Genomic DNA, 24,735 nt, shown 5'->3' with positions numbered 1-24,735 from the left:
TCTCCATCTCCATCTCCTCCTCCATCTCCTCCTCCTCCTCCTCTCCCTCTCGTCCTCCTCCCCTCCGCCCCGCTGATTGGTCCAGCCCGGCTATATTTTGCCCCTTCCAGCCCAACATCATCCCAAAAGTTTTTTTTTTGGGGGGAAAGGGGGGAAAAAATAAAAGAGAAAAAAAGAAAAGAAACCAAAACAAAACAAGCCGACCCCAAATCCCCCCGAAGCGCAGGCGAAGGAGGCGAGCGGCGGGGCTGCTGCTCGGCGGCTGCTGGACCCGGTGGGACGCGGCGGGACCCGGTTCTCTCTCCGGCACCCGGTCGGGTCGGACACAAAGTGCTGTCCAGCTGGAATGAATATATCTGAGTCTAACTACTGCCGAGAGGAGATATCGCAACCCCGGGGCGACTGTTCATGGGTCACCGCCGCCGTGCCGGCCGCTGAGCCCGGGCTCGCCTTCCCGCGCCCCCCGGGAGCCGCCTCCCCCGCCAGCCGCACGCCCAGCCCCGAGCCCGGCTTCGCCTTCGGCCCCGGCCCCGGCGGCGCGGCCCCCGGCGCGGCCCCCGGCGCGGCCCCCAGCCGCACGCCCAGCCCCGAGCCGGGCTATGGATACAGCCCCCCGGCGGGCCGCGCCGAGGGCAAGGCCGGCGAGGACTCCCGCATCCGCCGGCCCATGAACGCCTTCATGGTCTGGGCGAAGGATGAGCGCAAGCGGCTGGCGCAGCAGAACCCCGACCTGCACAACGCCGTGCTCAGCAAGATGCTGGGTGAGCGGGACGGGCTGCGGGAGGAGGGCTGCGGGGGTACGGGGCTGGGGATGCGGGGATGCGGGGGTACGGAGCTGGGGATGCGGGCTGCACGAGTGCAGGGATGTGGGATGTGGGGGTACAGAGCTAGGGATGCGGGGGTGCGGAGCTGGGGATGTGGGCTGCACGAGTGCAGGGCTGTGGGATGTGGGGGTATGGAGCTAGGGATGCGGGGATGCGGGGATGTGGGGATGTGGGGATGCAGGGCTGGGGATGCGGGTGTAATGAGCTGGGGATGTGGGCTGCAAGAGTACAGAGCTGTGGGATCCGGGGGTATGGAGCTGAGGAGTCAGGAATGTGGGGGTGCAGAGCTGGGGATGCAAGGATGTGGGGATAGAGGGATGGGGATGTAGGGATATGGGGTTACTGGGCTGGGGATGCAGGCTGCAAGAGTACAGGGCAGCAGGATGCATGGATACAGAGCCGGGGATGCGGGCTGCAGGAGTCCAGGGCAGCAGGATGCAGGGATACACAGCTGGGGATGTGGGCTGCAGGGGTACAGGACAGCAGAATGCAAGGACACAGGGCTGGGGATGTGGGTTGCAGGGGTACAGGGTATTTGGATGCAGGGATACAGGGCTGGGAGTGTGGGATGAAGGGATATGGGACATTGGGATGTGCACTGCAAGGGTACAGGGCTCTGGGATGCAGGCTGCAAGGATGAGGCAGTGGGACATGGGATGCAAGGATACGGGGCTGTGCTAGCCAGACTGCAAGGGTACAGGACTGCGGGATGCAGGCTGTGAGGATATGGGGCTGCAGGAGCTGGGTTACAAGGATGAGGAGCTGTAGGATACAGGGATAGGGTGCTGCAGGATACGGAGCTGTGGGCTGCAGGGCTGTGGGCTGCAAGGTTAGAGGGCTGCGGGGTGCAAGCTGTAAGGATATGGGACCAAGGGATGCTGGCTGCAGGCTGCAAGGATGAGGGGCTGCGGGGACGTGGGCGGTGGGATCAAGGGCTATGGGGTGCAGCGCTACAGGGCTGTGGGGTATGGTATTAGAGGATGTGGGAATATGGGGCTGTGGGTTGTGGGATGTGAGGATATGGAGCTATGTGTACACAAGATGCAGGGAAACAGGGCTGCAAGATTCAGAGATACAGGGCTGTGGGGCACACAGCTGCGGGGATGCAGGATATGGGAATACAGGGCTGCAGGATGCGGGATACACGACTGTAGGATGCGGGATATGGGAACACGGGAAGCAGGATATGGGTAGATGGAGTTGCAGGATGCGGGACTACGGGAAGCAGGATATGGCCAGACGGGGCAGCAGGATACAGAGACGTGGGGCTGCGGGGTGCGGGGACACAAGATTCAGGATACAGGGCTGCGCGGTGCGGGGTTTGGGGATGGGTGATTGGGGCTGCAGAAGAGCAGGGCTGTGGATGTGGGATGCAGGGAAGCAGGCACCCCGAGGACCAGGCTGTGCTGAGGGGCAGCGGGAGGCAGAATCACCTGCCCTGGCAGAGGAGTTCCTGCAGCCCCCCCTGAGGCTTTGCACCCCCATTTTCCCACTGCACCGAAGTGCTGGGCACAGCTGGAACCTGCTGGGACAGCCCTGCTTGGGCTCCCATTCCCCAGCCCCTCCTCGTGCCGGCACCAGGACCTTGCTCGGGTGCCGAACTGGCTGAGGGAGCCCTGCCCACCCCTCTCCCCAGGTGCCCCCATGCCCTGGCCAGTGCTGGGTGGCCAAGCCGGTGTCACAGAGCTTCGCTTTCACCTTCCAGGCCAGTCATGGAAAGCGCTGAGCGCCAGCGACAAGCGTCCCTTTGTGGAAGAGGCAGAGCGGCTGCGGATCCAGCATCTCCAGGATCACCCCAACTACAAGTACCGCCCAAGGAGAAAGAAGCAAGCCAAGAAAATCAAGAGGATGGAACCCAATATCCTACTGCATAACCTTTCCCAGCCCTGCAGTGACAACTTCAGCATGAGTCACCATGGCGGCAGCCAGCCGGGCCACCCCCAGCCTCCCCCACTTAACCACTTCAGAGAACTCCACTCCATGGGGTCGGATATTGAAAACTATGGCTTGCCAACTCCTGAGATGTCTCCCTTGGATGTCTTGGAACAGACCGAGCCGGCATTTTTCCCTCCGCACATGCAGGATGACTGCAACATGATGCCCTTTCGCGGCTACCACCACCATCACCAGATGGAGTTTCCCCAGGAGAAGTGCATGGGGCGGGACGTGGCGGTGCCCTACGCGCAGACCCCATCACACTTGGCCGACGCCATGAGGACTCCCCATCCCTCCAGCATATACTACAACCAGATGTGCTCGGGAACTCAGAACGGGCTTTCTGCCCACCTGGGCCAACTCTCACCCCCACCTGAAGCCCACCACATGGAGAGCGTGGATCACTTGAACCAAACCGAGCTGTGGACAGACGTTGACCGCAATGAGTTTGACCAGTATTTGAACATGAGCAGGACTCGTCCCGAAGCCTCGGGACTCCCTTACCATGTCTCCCTGTCCAAAGTGACTCCTAGAAGCATCTCCTGCGAGGAGAGCAGCTTGATATCCGCCTTGTCCGATGCCAGCAGCGCTGTTTACTATAGCCCCTGCATCACCGGTTAGGTTGGCCCCACCGTCCAACACTCTCAACGGGAGAGCCTCGACTCTCCTCTGAAAACAAAAAGCCGTCCTCCTTTAACCACGAGCTCCATAATATTTAGAGTATCTCATTAAATGCATCGCTTTCTTTTGTTTGTTTTTTATTTTGTTTTTGTTTTGTTTTGTTTTGTTTTTTTAAGAGAAAAAACATGCTGAACTCACTGATATACCGTATAACTATATAACACAGATAGACGCCTTTCCCAAGCACTAGCCTGCCTGCCGTGCTCCCCGCTCCAGCCCTTGGCAGGGCAAAGCTGTAGCTCCCGCCAGCTCGAAGGGGCATTTTTAAGCCAATTCCAGTAAATCCTGCCTGAAACAACCACCACCAGGACGAGCCGAAGCAACCTGCCCCCAGTATTTAACCCGAGGGCAGGCGAACTTGCGTGGGGGGAAGACTTTTCGGAAGACTTTGCCGGGGCCATTAAAGAGTCGGTGCCCATTAGGGGTGGGCTTTAGGACAGTTTTTACTCTATTCTCAGCAATATATTTTAATTGGGCAACAAAACTATATTTTTACTAAGCATTTTTATATATAAAATGGTATTTAATGTCTTTTTTTTTTTATTAGACTTTTTAAAAATAAATCGAGGGATATCCATGAGATCTAAAGCATTTATGTAGCAAAGCTGGATTTTTAAAAAAAAGGGGGGGAGGAGATATTTTGTGAAAAGGGAATGACAATGTAAATATTGTGGAACAATTGACTGGAATTTTGTACAAAAGAAAAATATGACTGCAAACACTTTTATTGTCTAGAACTGTATGGAGAGCAAACTGTTTTATACTGGTTAATTATTAAAACATCTTCATATAATTGTTCCCATCTTGTGTGCTTGTTGTGTGAACACATATTTTCCGCAAATACATGTTGTCCCAACCATTTCCAGATTTCTGTATCCGTTGATTAATGTTTTGACAACCTGGCAAATGTATTAATTTCCAGGCTGCCGCCCGCCCGCCCCGTCAGCCACCTCGGGCTCCGTCAGCGCGGCTCGGCTCAGCGCTGGACGGCGGCACCGGCAGCGCCGGCACCGGGATGGGATGCTGGCGGCCACCCCACGGCACCGCGCCGTGCCGCCCGGAGATGTGCTCTGCAGGAAAAGCAGCTGTTCTCAGATTAAAATATAATAAAACATGTGATATCCTCCTTTGAAACGAGCCTTGGTGTGGTTATTATTTTGCCAGCGCATCAGCGCGTGGTCCCCACGGCTCACCCCGTTTTTCTGTGAAACCCCCAAAAATAGAGCCCGGCTGCTCCGGTGCCTTCGCTCTAGTCCTTGGAGCTGGAAGAAAACCGCGTGTGCCAGAGCCCTTCCACCTCCCAGCCCTCGCCGGTTCTTTCCCGGCTCCAGCAGCCGGCGGGTCTTGCCGAGCCATTGCCGTGCCCGGCTGGACCCTGCTCGGAGCTGCCGGTGGTTTGCCGGAGCTTCATCCCCCTCCCGTGAATCGTTTTATGATTTACAGTATTTTTTTGTTCAATTTGAAAAGGAGAAATGACAATCTGTTGCATAAAACCCCGGTGGCATCCGTTCCTTGAACGCCGAGTGATTTAAACCAGGCTGATATCGCCAAAAAAGGCTATTTAAAAAAAAAAATTGAATAGAAGAAGAGGTTTTTTGTTGTTGTTGTTGGCAAAGAATTGCCTTTTAGGGGAAATGGATATTTAACAAATGACATTAATTTTCAAGCTTCTCCTAAATTAAATTCACATTAGTGTTAACAGGACTAAATCCTGACTCACTTTTTTTTGTTGTTGTTTAATGTGAAGCGCTAATAAACGGGACCACTTCGGGGGCTGGCGACGTGTTCCCATTAAACGCCAGAAAGACGCTTCATTGTCTTTCCATATACAGTATGTAAAAAGGGGGAATACATGGAAAAATGACCTCACTACCTACACGGGAGGGCTGGCGGGCGCCCGGCGGGTGCCAGAATCCGCGCCGCAGCAAACAAACACAACACAAAATGAGAAGCATCCTGTGCCGCCGCCGATGACTATGAAAGGAAGCAGCCGTCTATAGGCTCCATCCCGCTCCGCTCCCCAAAGTGGCCTGGGAGGAAGGAGATGGGGGGCGGGGGGGGAGAAAAAAAAGCCCTGACTTATTTTCCAGCCCCCAGCTTCCAGGTACCTTCCAGGCGAGGATGCAATCACTTCCCGCGGTTCAAAGAAGCGATGTGCACGCCGGCCCTCGCCCAGCTGCCCCACGGTGCCGGGGGAAGCCGGCAGCAGATCACATCATGGAGGAAACGTTAAGTCATTTTTCTGCAGCAGAAATTCCCTTCTTTCCCCATGGCTCAGGCTGTGCCAGCTCGCCTCTCATCTCAAAGGATGGCTAGAAATCCTTGGGGTGTTTTTTTGGCTGCGGTTCCTCACTCTGGAGCAATTTGGGTCCAGCGTGCCCCAGTTTCTGGTGCTCACCAGCACCAGCAGCGTGGCTGGGCATGGCAGGAGCTTTCCCAAAGCACCTGCACTGCAAAACTGTTGAAAATGTAACTGCTGTGGGGCTGGGTGGGGAGTGGGGGTCTCCTCACTTCATGTCCAAGGATGCTGCCGCAGGTACCGTGGGTACCTGGACTGAAAACCGCAGGGTAACGGGTGATCACTCCCATCCATAAATGCACCGGGGATGCATCATGTTGCAACCACAGCTGCTGCATCACTGCAAAAGCACCGAGTGGTGCTGGGGCGCTTTTCAGGGACCTGCCGTGCCCACCCGTCCCTGAGACCGGGTCACCGAGACCCATGGGTCACCGAGACCCAGCGCCAGATTTCAGCTCCGCAGGTCTGCACCTCTCTAACATCATGCGGCATTTGCCAGCAAAGCCCTGGCTTGCTTCTACACAAAAGCAGGCAGGGCCCTGCCAGCCCTCCTGCCTAACTCAGCCCTGGGTGTTTTTATTAATAATAAAGCCTAATTGCAATCGAGGTCGTGAACAATGCGCGGCTGCCCCGTCTCGCTGGCCCCCAGGTCATGGGGAAATGAGGAAGAAGGAAAAGGAGAGAGGAAGAAAACAGGAGCGCGGGTTTGGGTCAGATAACAGCAGGCAGAAGGACCCGTGCCAGACCCTGGGGGATGCCGCCTCCTCCCATCGCTCAGTGCTTCGCACAGCCTTTCTCACCTAAACTCGCCATTTTGACATTAAACTAATCAAGAAGTGTCCCAAACCGGAGCCGTCCCTCCAGCCTCACCTCTGAGCGGGCAGCGTGTGGCTGGTACCGAGCCGGCAGTCACCTTCCTGCAGTGTCGGAGCTGCAGCATCACTTTTTAGCTGTGGCAGGGACAGGATTTGGCCCTCCCCAGACCCAGGGTTTGACTGGGCTGGTCAGCACTGGGGCTGGTCCGTCTCCGTTGGGAGAGCAGAGAGCTAGGCAGATGCTGCAAGGGATGTTGGCTCCTTGATGAGCTTCAAGCACGCCGCTAATCAGCTGCGTTTGATTTGATGCTAAATCTGGTACCTCCCAGTTTCACTGGGCTTTGGCTGTGTGGCCGAGTGGGTTTGCTCAGCTGGAGGTCAGTTAATGCAAACCACCGGTCAGAAATCCCAGCTGGGGACGGGTCGGGCTGCTCCAGCCATGCCCATGGGTGCTCAGCGGTCCCTCTGCCCATCCGGGACACATCCTGCACTGCTCGGCCACCGGGACCAGGCAGAGACGGCCAGCCCCGAGCACCGGGAGAGCCTTTTTATTTTTAACATCACCTCCTTTCCCTGCCCCCATCCCCGTACGGCTGTGCTGGGGCCAGGAAACCATCCGCCAGTGTTTTATTTCGCTGCGTGCCGGTGGCTCAGGTGTGACGCGGGACTGGAAATGGACAGGGCTGAAATAGTTTGGGGATGATTTCACTGCCGTTATGGCTCAGGCCGGGGCTGTTACCACGCAGCCCCTTCCGATTTTTATGACTTAATCTCTCCAAAGCTCGGGGCCTGATGGTTTTGGACTGGGGAGGAGGAGCGAGGGGCTCTTAGCAGGTCGTTACGGCAGAAATATGGAGAAGGTATTTGACAGGTATATGTAAAACCTGACGGGCCCATCCTGCCGGCTTTCCCGGGATGGCTGCAGGGAGAGCGGGAGGCACCGCCAGGACCTGCCTGGGCTTTACAGGCGGGTGGCATCTGCTCCGTGTCCCCTGGGGATGTGGGGCAGTGGATCCCCCCAGGCTCGCTGCCCCACACAGCGGGGCTGCTTCTGCAGAGGTGCCCACATGCCGCGACACGTGTGAGTGCCACCAGCCCCAGGGCAGCACGTGCGCTGTGCACACCCACCCTGTCCTTCCCGCGCCGCCCACCACAGCTATCACTGTGCTGCACACTGGGGAGAGGGGCAGGGGGGCATGAAGAGTGTGTGTGTGCACGCACGCATGCATGTGAACACGTGAGACCATGTGTGTGTGCATCCCAATGTATCTGTGTGCAAACGTGTATGTGTGGATTTGTGTGCATCAACATGTGCGTTTGCAAGCATGTGTGCAACTGTGTATATGCATCACTGTGTGCATCCATGTGCGCGTGCATTTGTGTGTGTGCACTCCTGGGTATCTGTTTGCATGCATCTGAGTGTGTGTATACATGTGTGTAGCCATGTGTGTGCATCTCTACACTTGTATGTATGTATGTGTGTCCCTTTTCGTATATCAGCACGTGCATGAGTCTGCATGTGCATCCACGTGTGCATCTGTGTGTAGCCATGTGCATGCACGTGTGTATACACGTGTGCATATGTATGTGCATCCATGTCTGTGTGTGCATCCGTGTGTGTGCATGCACGTGCCTCCATGCATGCATATGTGCATCCATGTGCACCCATGTGTGTGCACATGTCCATGCGCATGCACATGTGTGTGTATCCATATGTGTGTATCCGTGTGCACACCCATGCGCGTGTGTGTTCTGCTGGAGGTTCGCTGGTCAGGTTTATAGACGTTCTGGTTTTTTTACGGCGTTATAGAGTGCTCGATGACATCACCCAAATATTAAAACAGCATGTGTCAGCCAGCCCGGCCTGGTGATACGGAGCTCCCGAGGCCGAAGCCGCAGCAGAGCCAGGGGTGAGTGGGACCTGCGGGGGCGGCCGGCGGCAGCTCCGGGGCAGCCCGAGCCATCCTGGCCCAGAGCACACCGGAGGGGAGGGAATGCCGACACGCACCCGTGGGTGCACAGCCTCGATAAAGTCATCCTGGCTGGGATGCTCAGTTCAGGGAATTAGAGTTTCTCGGTCCGTGTATTTTGGGTGCTCACCACCACACGTCCCTGCAGTGGGGACATTGGTGGGAACGGGAAGATGCTGCCTGTGCTGGTTCCCCACCCGCAGCACCAGGCAGCTGCTCTACAGCTATTGATGGGATTTTTTTTTTTCTCTCTTCCACCAAAAAAAAATTAATGAAGATTTATCAAAACCAAACCTGTTTGTGGGAAATGGCTCCAAAACATTTCCTGACTCGAGAAAAAGAGCATTGGAAAAAAAAAAAGTTTCCAGTTTTTTTTAGAAGGGAGGCAAACCATTTAGAGATGTAACTGCATTATATGTTGTAGAGGTTAACCAAAGGGAAAAGGCTGAAATGCAAAGAAAGGTTTCAAATGTTCCCAGCGCAACCTTTCCTGACCGAGCTGAAGAAACATTCCCAAACCTTCCCCAACTTTCTGTTTTGCAGCCCAGTTTGGGAAAGGAAATGTTTGAAAATCTCAGCGCTCCTTGCAGGACAGGAAAGGCACCATTTCCTCCACGGCCGTGCCCGGAGCGGCCAGTTGGGCGGCAGAGAAGCGCGGGGTGATGATGGATGCTCTCCCCAGCTCGGCACCCGAGCAGTTTCCCAGCAGCGGGGCTGCCCGGGGCTGGCAGGAACACCGAGCACTGCTCCACCGGCTGCCGCAGGCAGAGGAGGGCAACTGCCTGCGGGGAGTTGGGGCCATGGTATCATAAATCTTACAGGTTTTGTGAAAGAAAAAGAAAATAAGCCAGCAAGGAGTCCTTAACGTGTCCTGGAAAGTCTGCACAGATTGAAACTCCATTTTTTTTTTAGCATTTCCCTTGCTGTGAAGTTCAGCCTCTCCATCACCAGTGGAGCTCTGGCTCTGGTCTCCCAGCATCGCCACCACCAGCCCTCACATTCCTGCCCCTGCCTTGGGGCCACCACCACCCCCTGGCCCCTCAGCCTCCAGCCCTACACCACCCATCTGCTTACCCAACACCATGCTGGGGTCCCCTCCAGACCATAAAGGCTTGGTCCTCATTGCATGAGTCATGGGGGAGTTTGGGGGCTTGCTCTCCCCAGTGGCTCTCAGCTGAGCTGAGCCCCACAGACTTCCATCGGAGCCACTTTGTGCTCCTCTTCTGAGCTGAGCCAGCAACGCTGAGATGCACTTAGACACCAAAGGATCATGGGAAGGTTTGAAGTGCTCTCCAGAGGTCACCTAACTCAACCCAATACAACCCAACTCAATGCAACACAACCCAATACCACCAATGCAACCAAATCAACAATCTAACCCAACACAGCCAACACAATGTAACCTAACCCAACCCAAACCATCACAACCCAGTATAACCCAATGCGGCCAACCCAACCCAAAATAAGCCAACCTAACTGAAGGCAACCCAACCCAACTGAAGGCAACCCAACCTAGCCTAACCAATCCAACCCAACCAACCTAACCCATCCTAACCAACTTTAACCAAAACAACCCAACCAACCTATCCCAACCTAACATAACCCAACCAACTCAACCTAGCCTACCTAACCCAACCCAACCAGCCTAACTCAACCTGCCATGCAAAGCAAGTCTCCCCATCACCTGCCATGCAGCTGAGCACAGCCCTTCTGGGACATTGCAGGGGTCTCGATGGAAACCTCTCCCTCCTCCCGTGCTCAGCAACCCCCAGGGGGGTGAGCCCGGCAGGGAGCTGAATCACGTCCCCCCCCGCCGGCGTGGGAGCGTCACAGACTGTCTGAGGCTCGTCAGGAGAGTCAGGCCAGGCCACGCGGGGCCGTTCTGGGAAGCCGTCCAGCCATCCGCTGGAGAGAGGAGTCTGCCTAAAAATGACTCTCCTGGCTCCTCTCCATGCTCCGACCATCCCATATGGAACAAATGTACATTTTCCATCAATTGTTTGTATTTTTCATTTAAAGAAAGAGGGGGGGAGACAGAAAGCAAGTGAGCTATACATATATACGAAGCATCGGTGACAGCAGATAGGCCCCATCGCCGAGAGAGAGAAACACTGGCCGGCGTTCAAGAGACTCAAACGTATGGTATGAAACAATAAATTTTAAGTGTGTTTTGACATATTTGGTGGTCTCTGCCTCACGCTTAATGAGCGTTGGTCCACGTTACGGGGGAACCGCACAGCTCGGGGTGGTTGGCAGGCTGTGCTGGGTGGGGGTCGGTGGCCAGCGAGGCCGGAGGTAGACGTCGAGGTGGTCCTGGCATGTGTGCCCTGAGGGAACGGGGCTCGGGGATGTGGCACGGGGGACTGCGCTGGCACGCTTGGAGGAAGGGATGCTGCGGGCACTGCAGCGCCTCGGCACCCGCCGGGGGATGAGCTACGGCAGCGGCGATGCCAACTTGCAGGAAGAAGCATCAGGAGGTGGAGTTGGGTTGCGATGGGGGATGCGACGCGACAGTGATGTCCCAGGGCAGCGTCCCTTGCTGCTGCAGGGCTTGGGCAACCTGTGCTCGCATCTCCAGGCTGGGTCCCAGCTGGGCTGCGCTGCTCTGGCTACAGGAAGACCACGGACTCCCACTTCCCCATTGCCGCGGGGAGAAAGCTGGAGAGGACGGGATGAGCGGCAGGAGAGGCGAGAGCAGCCCTCCCATGTCCCCTGCATCCCCTGCGTCTCCTGCCGCTGTGCCAGGCTGCCCGGCTCCCCCGGTCTGACAGAGCTTGATCAGAAAGATGGACATGAAAGTGGAGCTTGGCTCTGGTTTCTCTCTCATTCAGAACATTCAAAAACTATTAACTGTGGTGGGGGTAAGCAAGCAGCTGGTTTTAATATCTTGCTCTTCCAATTGTGTTGGGTTTTTTTTTTTCCCCCTGCTTTTCGCGAGCACTTTAAGTGACATGGTTACATGTATTTGATTAAAAAGCTGTAATTCAACGAGTGCGTTTTCTTGTACTGTACAAAACGGCTTAAAGACACAGGATTTATTTACGGTGGTCTCCCAGTTTTCTAGCTCTGCCGAAAGACAAGATGACAGGGAAATCGCAGAAGGGGACACAGATAGCAGCAGAGAGGGACATGCGATCCTGCCTGGCTTTCCCAGCGCGAGGACCATGACCAGATCCTTTCCTCTGCTGTAAGGCTCAGCCTGGTCCTTGGAACCATCCACCGGTCCCAAAAGCACAAGGCCCTTTTTGGTATCCACAAGGTTGGGTTTCAGTTCACAGGGGCTGGCAGAGAGGGGACAGCGAGGAGGGGATGCCCGGGTTTGTCCAAACTGGTCCCCATCTCACTCGCAGCAATATGCTGCAGGACCCAGCTGAGGAGGGAGGTGTTTTCTGCCCATGCCCACCCCCTGCCCACACAGGGATGCTGCCAGCGCCGAGGAGCCCGTCTCAAGACAGCAGCTCCTTTTCCTAAGGAGGAAAAAGCCTTTACAAGATCCCAGTGAGGAGCCATGGCCCAATGCTGCTGAGAGCTCTTGGATCATCTTTCGTTAACCCCAGTATCTCCCAGGGCATGGCCACAGACTGGAGCCATGCTCACCCGCACCCCCTTGGCTCCTCTACTTCAAAAATGATGCTTTTCACCCCAAAAAAGCAGGCATGAGGAGGTGAAGAGAGAACCAGGGGCCTGCTCTGCACCTCCTCGAGCACCCCAGTAGCCCTCTCTCCCCACTCTGCCAGCCTCGAGGGGCCGTGGCACGGCCGTGGCACGGCTGCGGCACCGACTGTGCCCCATCCCTTCCCGGGGCTGGCTGCTTTCCTGTGTGTTTCCCCAGCCTGGGAGGCAGGCAGGTGTGTGTGCGTGTGCATGTGTGTGTACACACGTGTGCGACACCGGCCCCGCCGCGGAAAGCAGCTCCACCCGGCACAGCTTCACCTCTCTCACCCAGATTTGCTTATATATAGTAAAAATTAACCCAGCACTACCTGCACCTCACCTGCCCCAAAGCCCCAGACACATAGCCCCAGGGCCATGGGCACCAACCCCAGCATCACCCAGAACCACCCCAGGGCACCCCGGCCGTGCCCCTCATCCCTGCCTGGGGGGGCGGGGCTGGGGTCCGCCGGGTTGCTGGCCGTGCCGAGCCGTGTCTTTTCCTTGGCTCGCTCCTGCCCGGGGATCACCTGCAGTTCAGTTGATTTATGAACGGAGAATTTTTCAAGCTCCGTTTCCTTTTCATTGTTGTTTCAGTTGCTGTGCTTGCTTCCGCCCGCCTTTGAATAACTCCTGCCACGCTGCGAGCGGTGAGAAAGGCAGCGAGTAAACACTCACACTCGGCCCAGGAGCCGGGGGGCAAGAGCCTTCTCCCCTCCCCAAAACCAGGGGGACGCGGGGCTGCCCGCTGGCTGGTCCCACCTGTGGCAGGAGGATGCTGGGCTCAGAGCAAGCAAAGCCTGCAAGCAGATCCCTCTTTTCCTGCGGCTGCGGTTTGGGATGGGGGAGCAGCATCCTGGCCCCCGCTCTGCGGCACAGCCCCGGGAGGTGGCAGTCCCGTGGAGATGCTGCTCTCCCACGCTGTGGCTGGGGGGCATTGTGGTGGGGGGGTTTTACTGGAGGAATCCTAAAAAGTGCCTTGGGGGGGGTGAGGGGTGTTCATCTGTCTGGGGAGGGCAGGGTGCCCCCACCCAGGGCTTTGCTCCACTGCATCTGGGCTGAGTGGTGGTACCCAGCTCCATCCCCATTCTCTTGCTGGGGTGATGCCCAGGTGGAGGGCAGCTCCTCCAGCCGGTGTCACCCACTGCAGCGCAGAAAGGATGCTCCAGAGGGAGCTTGGGTTGATTTACAGCAAAACCCTTAAAGAAAAAAATAATAATAAAAGGTAAAGAAAGAAAACCCCATCCGCAATCTCAGCTCAGCCCAGGACCCACATTCCCACCGCTGCCACCTGCCAGCCCCACTGCCACCCTCCTGTCCCCTCCCACCCAGCCCTATCCCAAGCCACAGAGGAACCAACCCCCCCAGCACAAACCCCCAGCCTGGGAGGTGGGCAGCTGCCCGTCCCTGCCTGCACCCATTGTCCTGCCCTTCCTCCCCGCGCCCCGCAGCCCCCCGCCGCCGCCCCGGGGCCGGGGGGAAAACAGGAAGCTCTCCCCAGCACGCTGCTGCGGAAATGAGACAAGCGGGCTGGAGCGGCGGCGAGGACGGCGGGAGGAAGTGGACGGGATATTTGGAACCGACGGTGAATTCTTGGGCTTATCTCTGCGCCGCAGAGGCCCAGGAGTCCTTACAAAACAGCGCCCAGCTGGAGCGAGGCCCGCGGCTGGGGACGCGTCCTCGTCCCCGTGTCGCTGCCCCTGGTACCCCGCTCGGTGGTGGGATGCTGGTGGCGGGGAGGGGACACCCGCCCGGTGTGGTGGGTGGCACCTGCGTCCCATCGGTGGTCGCAGAAGGGGCCTGACACCTTGCTGTGGGGTGGGGATGGGGATGGGCAGCACCCGGGCTCAGTGGTCCACAGGCTGCACATCCCGTCCTTCATCACGGACTTGGGGACCAGGGCACCCCCCAGCATCCCTAAAGCCCGGGCAAAAATCCCGTTGGTTTATAAGCCCCTCCTTGCCCACAGGCAACCGTTCCCTGTCCTGCCTGCAGCCTGCCCCCATCCTGCCTGCAGTCTGCCCCCGGTCCTGCCCATGGTCTGCACTGGGACGCCTCGAGCCCGTCACCTCCCCTTCCGCACAGGCACCGACAGCAGAGCTGGGATGCAGGATGCCAGTTCCCTGCCTGCCCTGCCTTCCCTTCCCTGCCCGCCCCACGGCCCCGCACACCACACCACCTGCCCGCAAAGGGTTACGGCCAGCCGGGCTTGCTCCCATTCAGCCCTTCCAGCTGCTGCTCGCCTTTCTGTTGGGTTTTAATTAATTTCTGTAACAATGCTGTTACTTTATATTCAGTGCATTGGGCCCTGTTGGAGAATAGAAAGCGGGTCGGGGCTGGGAGTGCCTGACCCAAAGGCGAACGTTTCTGCAGCGCTTCCTAAAAGCTGGCAGCTGCCCGCTGCGGGCAGAAGAGTGGGGCCGGGATGATGGCATCATCCCAGGGGAGCCAGGAGTGCCGCCAGCGCCCAGGGATCCACAGTTGGTCTTTGGTGGGGTCGGCCCCTCGTTTGTTAATTGGTTGTGAAAATTAGGCAGGAGCCCTGCAGCAGGCAGCGGAGGCAGCCTGGGCCCCCCGGGGTCAGCGCCGGGAGCGGCTCGAGATGGGACATCACCTTCATGGCGTGTCCCCACAACCGGTGGGGACCCCCCCGGCCAAGGGCACCCAGTGTGGTGGCAGCAAGGAGGCACCTATGAGGCCAGAGAGTGCTGGCGGTGCCGGCGATGCCTGCAGCCGGGACCCGTCGGGGAGGGCTGCTGCGGCCAGCGGAGCTGAATTTGGCTGCTGGGGGGGGCCAGGGTGTGACGGGTCACCCTGGCAGAGGCTGAGACTCCTCCTCTGTGGGGAGGAGGACAAAGGATGGAAGCGGCTGCCCCGTTGCAACATATCCCCGGCGAGCACAATGGAAATGCCATCCTCTGTCTTGTGAAACAGGAACCTCATATGATCTCGCTGAAGGCTGAGGACACTCTTGTAGGTCTGAGCATGACGCTCCCTGGACTCCTTTCTCCACCCGTGAGGAATGGGGACAGCGGGGACTCCCCCGGCGCACCCCTGCCCCGGCGAGGACGGAGCTGCCACCGCCATCCCCCATGGCACCAGGAGGAGGGGGCCGGTGGCAACCCGATGGCGGGAGGAAGGCAATGCCCTGCGACCCGCCCCGGGGCCAAAATACACCCGGGTCCTCCCCGGCCCTGCCGAAACATCATCCCACAGAGGCACCCGCAGCCCTGCCCAGCATCCCCCTCCCGCCTCTCCGGCCCTGCTCAAGGGCTCCTAAATAAACTCCGTTCTCCCTTTATGTTCTTGACCCCAGATTTAATTAGACCCCCCATTTCCTGCCTATATGAAAAATCACTTCCCTGAGCAGGTGGCTCCGATACCGCCAGGGCTGTTGTTGTTTTCTTCGGGGCGGGGGGAAGGTGGTAAATGGGGGGAAGAGTTCATTGTTTATTTTTATATTTACAAAGCACAGCTTTTTCCTGGTGCTGGGCATCGGAAGAGTGGCAGGATGTGACCTTCATCCATCTCCTCCTTGCTCACACAATACGGCCGCAAGCACCGCGGGCCATCGCCGGCATTGTCCCCCCGCGGCCGACGGGCACCTCCCGCGCCGCCCCGCCGGCACCTGGCGCCCGCCGGCACCCGGCACCGCCGCCGCTGCCCCCCAGCTGGGCCCCGCTGCTCCACACATGCACAGGGAAAAAAAAGGAAAAAAAAATAGGGAAAAAAAATAGCAAGGTTGCCGGTTTCCTCTCTGGAAAACAAGTGGGAGCACCGAGCGGGACGGCAGCGTGGGAAGGAGGGAGCGGGGTCCCATCGAGTCCCCTGGGAGCCTCCTGTTGTGTGTGGGGGTGGCCAGGGCACGCTGCCCCCTCCTTTGCCCCGTGCGTTGGGCAAACAAACCCTTTTCCCCCGTGCATGGGGCAAATGAGCCCTTTTCCTCTGTGCATGGAGCAAACAAACCCTTTTGCCCTGTGCGTGGGGCAAATGAGCCTTTTCCCCCTGCATGGGGCAAACGCCTCCGGCTCCGGCCAGCTGCAGCCCTGGCTGCAGTGGGGACAGCAGGTGAGGAGAGGGTGCAGACCATATCTGGTTCTCCTGCCCCGAGGGCCTGGGGAGCACTTGAGGTGCTGCTCCCCATCCCCATCCCGTGCAGCTCCTCCAGCCCTCTGGAGCATCCCGGTCCCCGCGGGGGGCTGCGGCGGCACAGGGCCGGCACCGGCAGCCGGCCGGAGCAGCTGTTTGCCGGCTCCAGCTGCCGGGAGAGCTGCGCAGGGCTGCTCGGCAGAGCTGGCCTCGACGCGGGGCTGGCGCTGCCTGGCCTCCCTGCGCCCGGCATGGGATGGATGAAGACGTAATGCAGTGAAATCCGCATTCTTTCATTCCTCTCAAGAAGCACCACGCTATAGAGGGCTGCACTGCTGCTTGATCCATGGAGAGACACGCTCCGACCCTGATTCCATCCGTTATTGCAAATTAGCATCAGCAGCAATGAAGCTGTGGGGAGAAACATCTGATGTGACCCCCCCAAACCAATGCTTGCACTCGCATGCTGCTTGCTGGTGGCATCACTGCCCCAAATAAAGAGGAATTTTCTGCCATATTTTACGGGGACAAAGGGTCTGTCACCCAAAAGCATCTTCCCCAGCTGGTCCCTCTACACAGCCGAGCTCTGCTCCGGGGCAGCCTGAGACCCCAGGCCAGCCCTGCCCGGGGGGCTCAAGCAGGGGTTGGCACAGCCGGTGCGAGCCCCTGGTACTCTCCAGCACCGCAGCCCCGAGCCCAGCGGGGTGAGCTGGCACGGGGCTGGCGTGTCCCAGCGCCCTGCTCAAACCTGGCCCTGTGGCAACAAAACGCGTCTGCCTCTGGAGCAGAGGGTGGTGCCAGCGCGGGCACAGCATGCAACACGGCACGGCATGCACAGAATGGCTCAGCACGGCACGGCACAGCACAGCACAGCACGGCACAGCACGGCATGAACAGAATGGCTCAGCTCAGCACAGCACGGCACGGCAAGGCACAGCACCAGGACAAGCCTTGCGCTTGCAGAAAAGCCACCCAGAGATGCCAGCACCTCGAGGCCACTTCAGTCTCAACCATGTCGAGCAATTTGAAAGCAGAGCAGGGTGGTTTATTCCTTATTTATTCTTTAATTCACCAGCATCCCCCCATCTCACAAGCCGATCGGGCCCCATCCTGCTCAGGAGCGCACGTGGGAGCAGGTGCAGCCCCGCCAGGGTACAGCACCCATCACCCCATCACAGAGCCTCCCCACTACCTGCAGAACCCCCACCCCACGGGACCCCCAGCCAAGGACCCCCACCCACGGGTCTGGCGGTCCGTGGGTGCCCACCTGGGTGTGGGGGGGCGGGCAGCGCGCTCGAGCCCGCGCCGCTCGGCACAGTTGGTTATCGTTACATTTGGCATCAGACGCTTCCATTGGGCTCGTAGGGGAGGGAGAGAGAAAAAGGAAAACTCAGCTCAGGGCGATTTAATAAGTTCAGCGTTACGAGCTGGGGAAAAGCTGTGGAACACACAAGTGGTAACGCAGGATTAATCTTTCCTTTAGTCTTGGGAATTATGTTTTCATTAATCCTAATTTTTCCAGATGTTTCACTCCTTATACCATGCTCTTCAAAGCCTCTGTGGCTGCAAATTCTAATGAAGCCATGAGAACATTTTAAAGAGAAAGACTCAAAGCTTAAATTGCTTCCTTTTTTTTTTTTTCTTTTTCTTGGGGTTTTTTTTTTTCTCCTTCTTTTCCCCCCGGTTGGGCTGTCGGGGAGTGCATGCGTGTGCGGTCCCAGCGCCTCCACATGTTGTGTTACACAATGTGCTAACAAGATGGAGAAGGCCACTCGGACCGCGTGATGCCGCTGTGACGTCTGTTCAGCTTTGTCCCCCCCTCTCCCCCGGTAGGACCCGGCTGCGAGGGGCTGGGGGCGGGGGGGGGGGGGCTGGGCCCCTGCCCACTGCCTGACAGCCGACACTGGGGCTCCTGGGGTCAGAGCTGGACCGGGGCTTTTAAAACGCTCGCAGTGCTCACTCCTGGCTCACTTAGACACCAGGCGGGTGTTTATGTAGGACCTACAGAGGGGCTGGAGCTGGACCCAGGCGTAGCTCTGCGGGCAGCACAGCTTGCTGGCAGGATCTTTAGGGAACGGGAAATTTTGGGGCGCTCCGGGCTCAGGAGAGCGGCTGGAGGGGGCGGTGGGGAGAAGAGCGATGCCGAGGCCAAGGATGCCGTCGGCAGTCCCTCCCCACCGTGCGGTGCCTCAGCCGGGCATCCGCTCGCGACCCCGCAGGGATGAAGCCGGAGCTCCCGCTCCCTCCTGCCCGGCCGCGGGTCCCCAGCACCCATCCCCAGGTGCCGGCACATCACCACGGCATGAGGGCACCCAGCCACCCCAGTGCCACCACAACCTTCCCAAACCTTCTCCGGCCAACCCCAACCCAGCACGGCTGCAGGATCCGGCCGCCACTGCCTGGCTGGGCTGAGCATCCCCTCCTCGCCGGGAGCCCTCGTCTGACGCAGGAGGTCAGACAAGACGATCGGAACAATCCTCCCGGTCTCCAGCGCCTGGGATTCAGATCCATGTACTTATATGGCCTGCAAAATGCGGTGGGAGCATGACCAACGTCTGGAAATCCAGATATGACTAGATCCCTTCATTAGTAATTTCTTGTACATGACTTTCTAGACCATAGGGATTTGTTAAATTTGCAGGAGTGTTTTCTCACAGTGCCATGGACTGGCTGTTGCCAGCATATATTGGCTCGGATCTGTCAGATCCTGTTGCCTTATATGACCCTCGGTTAATTCAGCTTTTCTTTGTATCCAGCCCTCAGTGGGGAACTCCTCTAGCAGTCTCAGCGTGGATCATGCTAAAATGGTTCCCCAGTCCTCCTGCCATAAAACAACTGCCCACACAGTGAAAGGGGGACGTGGGGGGTGGAATTCAATGGTCCCCTCCCCGCCGCCCCAGCCCTCGCCAGATGCTTCCTCCATCCCGGATCCTTCGGTGCCGAAAGAAAACTCTCTGTGCCTGGAAAATGTTACTGGAGGGACTGGACCTTACCCCCCGCACCGGGTCCTCCCCACAAGGACTGTGGCATCCCGCCGGCACACCCTGCACCGCGGGGTTAATCATTCGCCACCCTCGGGGGTGCTCCGGGGCCGGGGGGACTTTCACCTTCCCAGTGACCTCTTGAAACTTCGACCTTCTTTTATGGGTGCCATAAAGGTTATTTTTTAATCTGCACCCCATCGGGATTTCCCCCCTCTCTGCAGCGGGGTCTTTGGCCTGGAGAGCGTTTGGGCATCACTGCTCTTTGCACCTCGTCTGGTTTGGGAAGCCAGGAGGCTAAATGGGATGGCCTTTTCCCCAGGGGAGGGGACGGTGGTACCCAATGGCTCAGCAAAGGAGCGTGGCGGTGGTTGGCCCGGAGCGCCGCGTGTGCCCATGTGCCGGCACGGCTCAGGCCCACGTTAGATGCGGCAGACCCGGGGATGCTGGCAGGAGGGATGCGAGGGGCCGCGGGTTGCAGGGGAGCCCCTCCATTGGCTTCTGCCCCTCTGGGAGCCCGGATAAGCATCCCAAATCCCTGAGTGCTGCCAGGGCAAGATTTCCAGATGGAAAAAGAGCACATGTCCAAGGACTTCCCGCTGAGCTTGCAGCTCCCTATCGCCCACCGACTGAGACAAGATAAGGAGCTGCGTCACCTCCCAAAACTCCCCAGTCCCCGAGCACTGAAGCCAGCAGCCCGACCCCGCGCTGCCGCTTCCCCGCGTGCCCCCGCACAGCGTCTATTGACCCAGCAAGTCGAGTCCAGTGAGAGCACCCCAACCTCCCGGCATCCCAGCGCCTCCGCCCCTTGCCAGAGGTGACAGCCGGATCCAGGGGGGCTTTTACATCCTAAACCTCCCAACATGCTGCTTGTCCTCTCCAGCAGATCTGGCAGTGCTGAGATGCTCCAGGAGGATGCATCTCCTCCAGCATCTTCCTCCTCTTCCTCGCAGGTGCCATAACCTTGAAATCTTCAAAGCACTCTGCTTTTTAAAAGACCTGTTCAAAAGCTTTTTCTTTTAGCATTTTATTTAACCTCACCTTAAAAAAGCCCCAAACCGAGGTGGGAAGGGGAGGGCTGAGCCACTGCAGGGCAGCAGGAGCGGAGCGAGTGTGAAGCACCGAGTGTGCAGCAGCGAGCACTCCGGTGTCCGGCACACCGGGGTGAGCCCTGCCCTTGCTCACATGACGCTCCCTTGCTCAGCTGGGGCCAAAACACTTCCCTCAGCTCTTTAGGAGCAGCCTGGCTCCTCCGTTTCAGGAGTGTTGCCTGCTCCGAGCATGACCCTGGGGTTTTATCTCACCCACCATCAACCAAAGAGGTTTCACTGTGCCAGGCTGTCCCCTTGAAAATGCCTTTGGCAGGCTGGAGTGGCATTCGAAGGGTTACAGGTGAGCGGTCACAGGGCCGAAATCGCCTTTCTTTGCCTTTTTTATACTAGCAAGAAGTGGAAAGCTTCGCCTTCATCCCCTCATCCCTCGTCCCTGCTGCTGGTGGAGGTGGGAGCCAGCACCAGCCGCAGGCAGTGGGTCGGGCTGTGCCCCAGTGCGGGGATGGGCAGGAGCAATGAGACCATCCTGCCCTCCCACCCCATCCCCAGCCACCCTGGGGACACCGGAGAGAGCCACACGGCACCGCGGGGACCCCAGCCCCACATTTCCTTGGGCGAGGGTTCCCCATGGGAGCATCTGCTGCCATTAGCAGCGCCGGCCACGCGGCAGGGACACGTTATGGGCAGACAAAGCATCCCAGGTCCCATCCCACAAACTCCCACAGCTCTCACCATCCCTCCGCTGCTGTTGGCCATGACTTGGGCGCAACACAACCCTTCCTCAACCCCTAAAGGCGCTGCCTTCAAAGCACCTCCTCCTTCTATACATTGCCCCCATTTCCAGCATCGTTGGGTTGAGAAATGGCCGGGGAGGGTTTGGCAGAGGAACCTCGCGCAGATTATTCAACAATTGTTTCCCATTTTGCGCCCTTGCCTGCCTCATCCTCCAGTAACAATGACGAAGAGCGGCGCAGAGCCAGCGCCCGCGGCAGGGGTGTTGAGATCAGGGACAGCACAAAAATATCTTCTCTCTGGAACAAATATTTACCAACCCTTCTGCCTTTTGTTCTTGTGGTTCTCATATATTTTTTTTTTTTTTTTTTCTCCAGACATTCACTGGCAAAATGTCACACTAAGCAGCAACCCAGAAACTTCGGGGTAGCTGCTTGGCTGCTCTGGGCTTTGTTTTTCTCGCGCGCTAATTGTTAATGAATTTCCAACCATTCAAGCCAACGCAAACCTGTGAGAAAATGATCTTCTCAGCCTTGATTTCAGAGCTTCATGGTGCTTCACAAAATCCGGGCAGTTGCCGAGCAAAACGTGCATCATCCCGTAGCGCGGGGTGTTGGTGGTGCCGGAGCATCTCTGTGTGGGATGCAGCAGAGCCAGACCAGGAGCTGGGGGGGTTCCTGAGCTTCCAGCATCGCTCCTGGGGCTTCAGTGGCATGGTCCCCACTTCCCAGATGGGGATGGGTTAAATGGGGGTGCGTGCTGTGGTACCCGTGTACCTGGTCGGCTCCTTGCAGATCGTCCTTCTTCCCCCTCTGCCTCATGGCAGGTTTTTCTTGTTTCCCTTCAAAATCATACCCCCCCTCATGTCCATTTTTTTATGGTGGCCAAACAAGAGCATGTGGGTAATTTAAAGGCACTTTGTTTAAAGAAGGGAGGGGGAAAATCCTCCTCTTCTAGCACATAAACCTATATCTTCAGTTAAAAATTAACCATGGCCATAAAATCCTGAGGTAGGAGTGAGCGGAGCTCACCCTGCGGGTGCTTCCAGGCTGCTGCCCTGCACCCAGCCGCCCCACTGAGCACCGTTCCCTCCTGCCTGCCCCAGGATGGCTGCAGCACCCCCCACCCGCCCCCGCCGTCTCCTGCCCCTCTGCCTGGGGCTCTTCCAGGGCGCCCTGCTCCTCTTCTTTGCCCTCTTCTTCACCTACGACAAGCCCTCGGCGCAGGCAGGGGATGCCAGCTTGGTGGCCAACCAGCTCTACAGCATCTTCCCCCTCTTCCAGGACATCCAGGTGATGCTGGTGGTGGGGCTGGGGCTCTTGCTGACGTTCCTGCCCCGCTATGGGCTCAGTGCCCTCACCCACAACTTCCTCCTGCTCAACTTCTCCATGCAATGGGCACTGGTGATACAGGGCTTGCTCCATCACTTCCACCACGGCCAGGTCCATCTGGACCTCCGCAACCTCCTCACTGCCGAGTTTGCTGCTGTGACCGTGCTCATCTCTGTGGGGGCCGTCCTGGGGAGGGCCAGCCCCTGCCAGCTCCTCGTCGTGGCCGCCTGCGAAGTCCCCATCTACTTCGCCAGCGAGTGGGCCATCGTCACCCGACTGGGCATCCTGGATGTGGGGGGCACCATCACAATCCACGTCTTCTCATGCTATTTTGGCCTCGGCATGTCCAAGGCTCTGTTTGGGGCAGTGCGGCAGCCAGTGCACCCCAAGGAGACCCCAACACCCAGCTCCGACCTCCTATCCCTCGTGGGGACGCTTATCCTCTGGGTTTTCTGGCCAAGTTTCGTGGCCGTCCTCTGCCAACCGGGTGATGCCCAACATCGTGCCATCCTGAACACCCTCCTGGCCATGAGTGCCAGCACTCTGACCACCGTAGTGGCCTCCAGCCTGCTGGACAAGGATGGCAAGCTCAGCCCCAGCCACCTGCAGAATGGCAGCCTGGCTGGCGGGGTGGCCATCGGCGCGGTGGCTGACATGGCTGTGCCGCCGGTGGCCGCTCTTGCCCTGGGCAGCCTCTCGGCCATGGCATGCGTCCTCGGCTTCAGGTTCCTCACCCCGCTCCTCGCGAGGAAGCTCATGCTCCAGGACCAGTGCGGCATCCACAACCTCCACGGTTTGCCCGGCATCCTCGGCGCCGTGGCCAGTACCGTGGCCATCCTGGTGGCATCCAAGGACACCTCCGGGTCCCGCTTCTCCCAGGTGTCCCCCGCCGGGGGCAATGTCAGCGAGGCAGCATGGGGACTGGGGGGGGACCACAGTGCAGGCGGGCAGGCGCTGTGCCAGGCGGCGGGTCTGGCGGTGGCCATCGGTGGCTCGCTGGTTGCCGGGCTGCTCACCGGTGCCGCGCTCCGGCTGCCCTGCCTTGCCCAGCTGCCTGAGCGGCTCTGCTTCGACGACTCGTTGTATTTTAAGATCCAGGATCAGGCCAAGAGCCTGGGGCTGGGTGGCACCGACGAGGAAGGAGCCCTGGCGCTGAAGGAGCAGGTTTAGGCACTGGGGTGTGCGCAGCCACGGTGAGGGCCAGGGCACCGGCTCAGGGGTCGGCCCTTTCCGCCCCCTCAGGGAGCAGCAGGCAGGAGACGCTGCCTGCACCCACTCCCTGCCCCATGCCCGGCTCTGGCCGCCGAGGATGCTGGCAGGGCCAGGGCAGCACCGCAGCGCGATTTCTCCTCCATCCTCCCACCCCGAGGCTGCAAACCCTCTCTTCTGCCCCAGCCACTCCCTCCATCCCTGGCAGCAACGAGAGTAACAACCCGCTCAGGGTGTCTCCCCCGGGATGGCTAATAACCCCCGGCTAACCCGGACGGCCCCATCGCAGGGCTCCGGTACCGGCTGCGTCGCTCCTGGTGGGTGGCATCACCACATGCGGTGCCCACCCTGACCCTCGCCTCCGGCTCCATCTCAGGGCTCCCCTGCCCACAACAGGCAGCACCCAGCAAGGGCTGCCGGCTCGCTGCCGGCTCCAGCCACGGCTCGGGACTCAGCATCTGCTGCCTGGAGGGTGGAAACGCAGCGGCGGAGTGAGGTGAGCTGAGCTGAGTTGGCCCCAAGCAACGGATTTTATAGGGATTTGATAACGTACGCTGGGCAATCTACTCTCTGGGCTACACTGCAAAGGGAGCTGCCAGCTTTTTTTACCACTGGTGCAGCAAGCAGTGATGAAGACTCAGCCCGAGCACAGCGAGGAGCCTCGGAGAGAGCCAGGATGCAGGAGGGACCCGCACCCCACACCACCCTCATCCCACCCCGAAGCTGGGGCTGGGAAAGCTGTGCCAGCGTCCCAGGGAGCTGAGGGGCCCCGAGGAAGAGCAGCATCCCCGTCCCATCCCGCCCCAAGCTGCAAGCCGCTTCCACTCCGCAGAGGACAAAGCCTGCGGTCCATGGCTGGCATGTGGCAAGCTGGGAGCGCAGGGCCGCATCCTGCCCGGAGATCGAGGTCTGTGATTCACATCCCCCCCCTCCATGAGTCACTGCTGCCCCTGCGCCGCCACGGATCCCGCTGCTGCGGAGACAATGTCGGTGATGCTCGCGGGCTCCCGAGGGGGTCGAGGCAACCAAACCCCCCCAGTGCCGGCCGCAGGAGCGGGGGGCTCTCGGCACAGTTGGGGGTCCCCAACTCCGAGCCGGTGGGAGCGGGGCTGGATCCCCTCCGCCCGGCGTGGCCCCAGGCGGAGCCGGCACCAAGAGGGAGCGAA

The 24,735-nt window shown here is 58.9% G+C and overlaps 2 protein-coding genes across 2 annotated transcripts; both read left to right on the top strand.

Annotated features, from left to right (window-relative positions):
* The first annotated feature begins 123 nt into the window (after positions 1–123).
* Positions 124–4,574, top strand: SOX18 (SRY-box transcription factor 18). Its single transcript, XM_054845899.1, has 2 exons — positions 124–761; positions 2,530–4,574. Exons 1-2 carry the CDS (start codon positions 347–349, stop codon positions 3,378–3,380), a joined length of 1,266 nt encoding a protein of 421 aa, XP_054701874.1. The 5' UTR covers positions 124–346; the 3' UTR covers positions 3,381–4,574.
* A 17,561-nt stretch (positions 4,575–22,135) lies between these two features.
* On the top strand, positions 22,136–23,530 carry LOC129214410 (ammonium transporter Rh type B-like). The gene has a single exon (XM_054845970.1). The coding sequence runs from the start codon at positions 22,136–22,138 to the stop codon at positions 23,528–23,530; it is 1,395 nt and encodes a 464-aa protein (XP_054701945.1).
* The last annotated feature ends 1,205 nt before the right edge of the window (positions 23,531–24,735 follow it).

The sequence above is a fragment of the Grus americana genome, chromosome 17, assembly GCF_028858705.1.
Source record: "Grus americana isolate bGruAme1 chromosome 17, bGruAme1.mat, whole genome shotgun sequence".
NCBI lineage: Eukaryota > Metazoa > Chordata > Aves > Gruiformes > Gruidae > Grus > Grus americana.
Note: the sequence above shows the minus strand (reverse complement) of the source record. Positions and strands in the feature narration are given on the sequence as shown.